At 42.2% G+C, this 5,026-nt stretch overlaps 1 protein-coding gene across 1 annotated transcript; it reads left to right on the top strand.

Annotated features, from left to right (window-relative positions):
• Nucleotides 1-1,092: 1,092 nt before the first annotated feature.
• Nucleotides 1,093-1,853, top strand: LOC141652356 (uncharacterized). Its single transcript, XM_074459837.1, has 3 exons — nt 1,093-1,394; nt 1,488-1,676; nt 1,762-1,853. Exons 1-3 carry the CDS (start codon nt 1,100-1,102, stop codon nt 1,824-1,826), a joined length of 549 nt encoding a protein of 182 aa, XP_074315938.1. The 5' UTR covers nt 1,093-1,099; the 3' UTR covers nt 1,827-1,853.
• Nucleotides 1,854-5,026: the final 3,173 nt, after the last annotated feature.

The following is a 5,026-nucleotide window of genomic DNA, read 5'->3' as shown; positions in this document are numbered from 1 at the left end:
AACCAATTTATAGCCTTTCCTCTTCTTTCCGTTCACATTCATAGATTATATAGTTTTAAGTTTGGACTTGGTCTTCCTTGAGAATAGGGCACGGTTATTTGACTTATACAATTATATTTCTTGTTTTATCTTCTTAATCCAGCCTACTTCAATACTCTGCCAAGCTATTCCATACCGATCATCAGGCTCTTCTTCCAGGATTTAGTGGCCTGCTTGTTATAAGATTTCTCAACAGCTAGATAACAGTTAGATTTGTCCGGTCCTCGTCTTAATCAATCAGCCTTGTTAAGTCGGGCCAGGTTATGGTCGACAGCTAACCGGGCCTAACAATTGCCCCTTGACATTTTACCCGTGCTGGATCCGGCCAGGGGTGAGATGTCAACTTTACCGGGTTAAACAATAAGAAGAGTCATATTTATTCAGTGACTCTTAGACTCCTACTTACCGTTGAACACTGCAACGGCTAAGTGACATCATGCTGACAGTTTTGCAATTCCTAGGTTTTTCATGCCGTTATTCATCTCCTATAAATACGGTATTTAGGGCAAGGTTATTTTTCACCAAATTTCCTCCACTTTCTTTGCTGAATATTCTTCTGAAATTCTTCTGAAATTCTTCTGAAATTCTTCTGAAATTCTTCCCTTCTTCTCAGTAATCCTGTTCTGCTATTTTGTATTTTCTCGACAATTTCAATCATAATAAATCAAACACTTAGAAATATGGGAGCCAAAAAACGTCCTGCATCCCAGAGAGCTGCTGCTGCTGTTGAGCCTGAACCCACAGACATCCAAGAGGAGGAGGTAAGGGAAATTGACCCTCCCCGCTCGTCTTTGTGGCTTTCAAGTATCAGGATTCTGTTTTTACTGCTCTTCAATCTTTGGATCCTTACTTTCCTGAAGAGAACTTATTGAAAACAAATTATGACAAGATACTAAGGGAGAAGAAAATAATTCCTGAGTCGACTGAGGTATGGATTCCTGAGTCTTGTCCAGTTAGGGCTAACTGGGTGTCACCTGGTTGGTTCTGTATTTTCGAATGGGCATTCAAAGCAGGTTGTAAGTTACGTTTTACTCCCTTAATGATTGACACCATTCGTGCTATGGAGGTGTCACCTTTTCAGATTATGCCGATGGTTTGGAAACTTGTTCATTCCATAGAAAATTTATGTGCTAAACACAATCTTGTGATTACTCTTAATGATATCAAGGCAGTATATCATTTTAAAAATCCTGTTGTTGGTCGTTTTAATTTGAGAATTAAGTCAAAGATGTCTCCATTAATTACTAACCTGGACTCTGGAGATGACAAGAGTTGGGCAAAGACTTTCCTGTTTATCCGGACTGAGACTCTGGGATCAGGCTTTGATTATCTGAGATATCCTCCTTTGGAGAGTGGTAGGTTTCCTGTACTCTTAATTTGTAGTTATATTGAATGAGAGTGAGGCATATAAGTCTTACCTGTATATTTTGTTCTTGTAATGTTTGTAGCTCCTGATTGGAATCATGATCCTCTTGACGAGGAGGCTATTGCAAGGATAGATGCTTTCCTCTCTATTCCTGAGGAAGAGAGGACTTGGCCAGCTTGTTTGGGCAGGGAATTGTTGCCCCGGTATATGAAGACCAAGCTGACTGGGGTCAGAGTACCCAAAGGCAAGCCTAGTTCTACTGCTCTTTCCTGTACGTCTTCTGTATGCTTTTATGTTGGCCGTTATCTTCCTGTCGTTCTTTGCTTGATATTCACGTATATTTTTTATATATTCAGTATTTAGGTCTTCTGCTAGGCTGGCCAGCTTTTCTGCAAAGGATTTGAAGGTCTGGGGTTGCTAGGATTGCTGAACAGTCCAAGAGCCAGGAAGCTAGTGGGAGCGACAAAACGCTTGATATCCTGGTTTCGAGATTCGACCTCTTCAAGATCCTCCCGGGTAATTTCACCGGAGATTGTCCGGGCTCGAAAAGAAAGAGGGAAGATGATATCTTGGCAGAGGAGGAAGGAGAGAAACAACCTATCCCGGCTCAGCCACTCAGGAGTATAAGGCAAGTGCCTACTAGGATTGATGACATGGATGATGCCCGGCTCGGATAGATGAGTTTTACGCAAAGATGAGCGACCGCTATTGTCTGCTAGTACCCTTGAGTCGTCTACCGGGGTGGTTTCTATTTTGACTTCTCTTGTAACAAGGGTGCACGAACTTGCTTCCCAGGCTAGGGAGGTTAGTTGTAAAGGGATATTTTTAATTGTTTATGTGCTTTTTGTTTTACCTTGTATTTGGCTAATTGATTTTGTATGTATGTAGGGGTTGGATGCTGGGTCACTCGCTTGTCGGCTTAGGGACGCCTTGAGGCCAAGGTTACTAATTTGGAGGAAAAGTCGGATAGGCTAAACCGTGACTGCACACATCCGGGGGTAATGAAGTGGTACTTCAATCTCGGTTGGGGACAGCTAAGGAGGCGGTCGTGTGCTTGTAGTTTGTGAGGTAGGCTGCAAAGAATGCTTTGAGAAGGTCGTCGGGCAAGAGTTGGAAGGCGAGAAGCGTGCAATGCAGGATCAATTAAGGAAAAACGAGGAGCTTGCTTGAAAAGGAGTTGGTGGAGGCGCGGTTGGTGATGTCTTTTCGGTACTTCTTCGGGAAAGGCCGGGTTGATGCTATGAGAGATCCGAGAATCGACCGGGCTAACTGGAATCCGGACCGGGATGAGATGGCTTTGGACGCTCGGTATCCCGATTTGGCCGTATGGGTCAAGAAGAAGAAGTGGATTCTCCTCCTTCCAAGGCAAAGTCCGTGATCGAAATGGTGGATGGTTGTGAGTCGGTTCTTCGCTCAAAAATAACTTAGTTTTTCTTTTGGGTTTTGGTCTATCCAGGGGGAATGTCCCTGGAATGAATATTTAGAGTATATCAAAAAAATTTTTGGCTCATCCAGGGGGGATGTCCCTGGAATGGACCAATTATTTTGGGTGAATAAATATTTGGTCTTTGTTTTGTTTCTTTTTGTGTTTTGACAAGGTACTTTTGTGATGTTGGACATGTCTTGGATCGCCGATTATTCGACGATCGAGCGATTTTCAGCCGATCGAGCCAGGCCAGTCTTTGATCTGCGCCAGTTTAATGTGTTATGGGTGGGGTTGTTGCACATGCGGAGGGCTTATGTCCCTTGCCTGCCTGGAGGGCTTATGACCCATTTATGTCATACTGATCTAGGAATAGATTTTCCAGGTTTGTATGTTATGTTGAGCTCAATATTTAAAGGCACATTTTGCAACTGAATTTTGGATATCAGTTGAATATTTGGTGGGGGTGGCCCCCAATCTTTAAGATTTGTTTTAAATAAGATGCAATATGTAAAACAAGTGTTGAAGATTTCACTAAGTAAATATGAGAACATAGATAAGTACTTGGGCACATAATTTGAAGAAATCATATACGGCATTTATTCATATAACTGCAAGTATCATACATGTAGTTTTCAGGCAAGAAGTGTTTAAAGTAAAAAGTTATACCTGGATTGTGCGATATATTCTATATGTGAAATAATTTTAAATGTGTAATATTCCAGGCTCTTGGGATCATTTCGCCGTCCAGGGTCTGTAATCTATAAGCTCCCTGGCCGACTATTGAATCAATCAGATAGGGGCCTTCCCAGGTTGGGGCCAATTTGCCAAAGATTCTTTTCTTTTGTGTTTTGGAATACTTTCCTGAGAACAAGATCTCCTACCCTGAATACCCTGGCTTTGACAGTCTTGTTGTAGCTTCTCGCAACTCTTTGCTGGTATGCTGCTAATCTGATGCTCGCTGCATCTCTTAGCTCTTCTGTTAAGTCCAGGCTATCCTCCATTAGAGGTATATTGTTTGTTGTTGTGTTCAGGCTACATCCGGGCGATGGAATGTCTACTTCACTGGGATTATCGCTTCACATCCATAGACCAAGGAGTAGGGGTTTGGCTGTGGATGTTTTTGGCGTGGTTCACACCCAAAGGACCAGGGGGAGTTCTTCAACCCATCTGCCTTTCCTTTTTTCCAGCTTTTTCTTTATGCGGTGATTACCACCTTATTACTTTGGATTCTCTTGACCGTTGGCTTTTGGATATCCTGGTGTGGATGTTACCAGATTGATGTTCCATTGAGCACGAAAGTCAGTTCTTTTTCCCACAAATTGCGTGCCATTATCACATACTATTTCAGAGGGGATGCCATATCTACATATGATGTTGTGTTTAATGAATGCTATGACGTCCTTCTCCTTAACTTGCCTGTATGATTCAGCTTCTATCCATTTGGAGAAGTAATCAGTCATTGCTAACATGAAAACCTTTTGTCCGGGCGCTTGAGGTAGTTTTCCTACTATATCCATGCCCCACTTCATAAATGGCCATGGTGCGGATATGGAATGTAGTTCCTCAGATGGCTGATGGATATATGGTCCGTGAATCTGACAAGCTTTGCATTTAGAGCTAAAATCCAGGCAATCGGCTCTCAAGGTAGGCCAATAATAACCTGTTCTGAGTACTTTGTTTGCCAGGCTTCTTCCACCTTTGTGATTTCCACAAGTATCCTTCATGGATTTACGATAATATCTGCTCGACTTCCCGTGGTTCCAGGCATCTGAGGTAGGGCCCAGCCTGCGATTTCTTAAAAAGCACGTTGTCAATAATAGTATATGAAGCAGCTTTTATTTTTAGTGCTCTGGCATCTTGCTTATTTAAGGGAAGGATTCCCTGTTGTAGCCAGTCATAGTAGGGTTTTGTCCAAGAATTAGCAATGTAGATTGGGAAACTCTCATCTTGTTTATTTATTGCAGGTTCTAATAAATGCACGATGGGTATTTTGTCGAAGTCAAGGGGACTAAAGTTGGATCCTAGGCCGGCTAAGGCATCGGCCTGGGTATTTAAATCCCTGGGAATTTGGTCAATATTAAAATTTTTAAACTTTGATTTTAGCATTTGAACAACATCTAGATAAAGCATCATTTTGGGGTCTTTTGCAGTATATATCCCATTTACTTGGTTGGAGATGAGGAGGGAATCGATGC

Source organism: Silene latifolia, chromosome 4 (genome assembly GCF_048544455.1).
Source record: "Silene latifolia isolate original U9 population chromosome 4, ASM4854445v1, whole genome shotgun sequence".
Taxonomy (NCBI): Eukaryota; Viridiplantae; Streptophyta; class Magnoliopsida; order Caryophyllales; family Caryophyllaceae; genus Silene; species Silene latifolia.
This window is presented reverse-complemented; position numbering and strand designations above follow the sequence as displayed.

Coding starts and splice junctions, on each gene's coding strand:
- LOC141652356 (XM_074459837.1), top strand. CDS start 1,100: ATGGAGGTGTCACCTTTTCAGATTATGCCGATGGTTTGGAAACTTGTT. Junction 1,395..1,487: donor ATATCCTCCTTTGGAGAGTG/GTAGGTTTCCTG, acceptor TAATGTTTGTAG/CTCCTGATTGGAATCATGAT. Junction 1,677..1,761: donor TAGTTCTACTGCTCTTTCCT/GTACGTCTTCTG, acceptor TTATATATTCAG/TATTTAGGTCTTCTGCTAGG.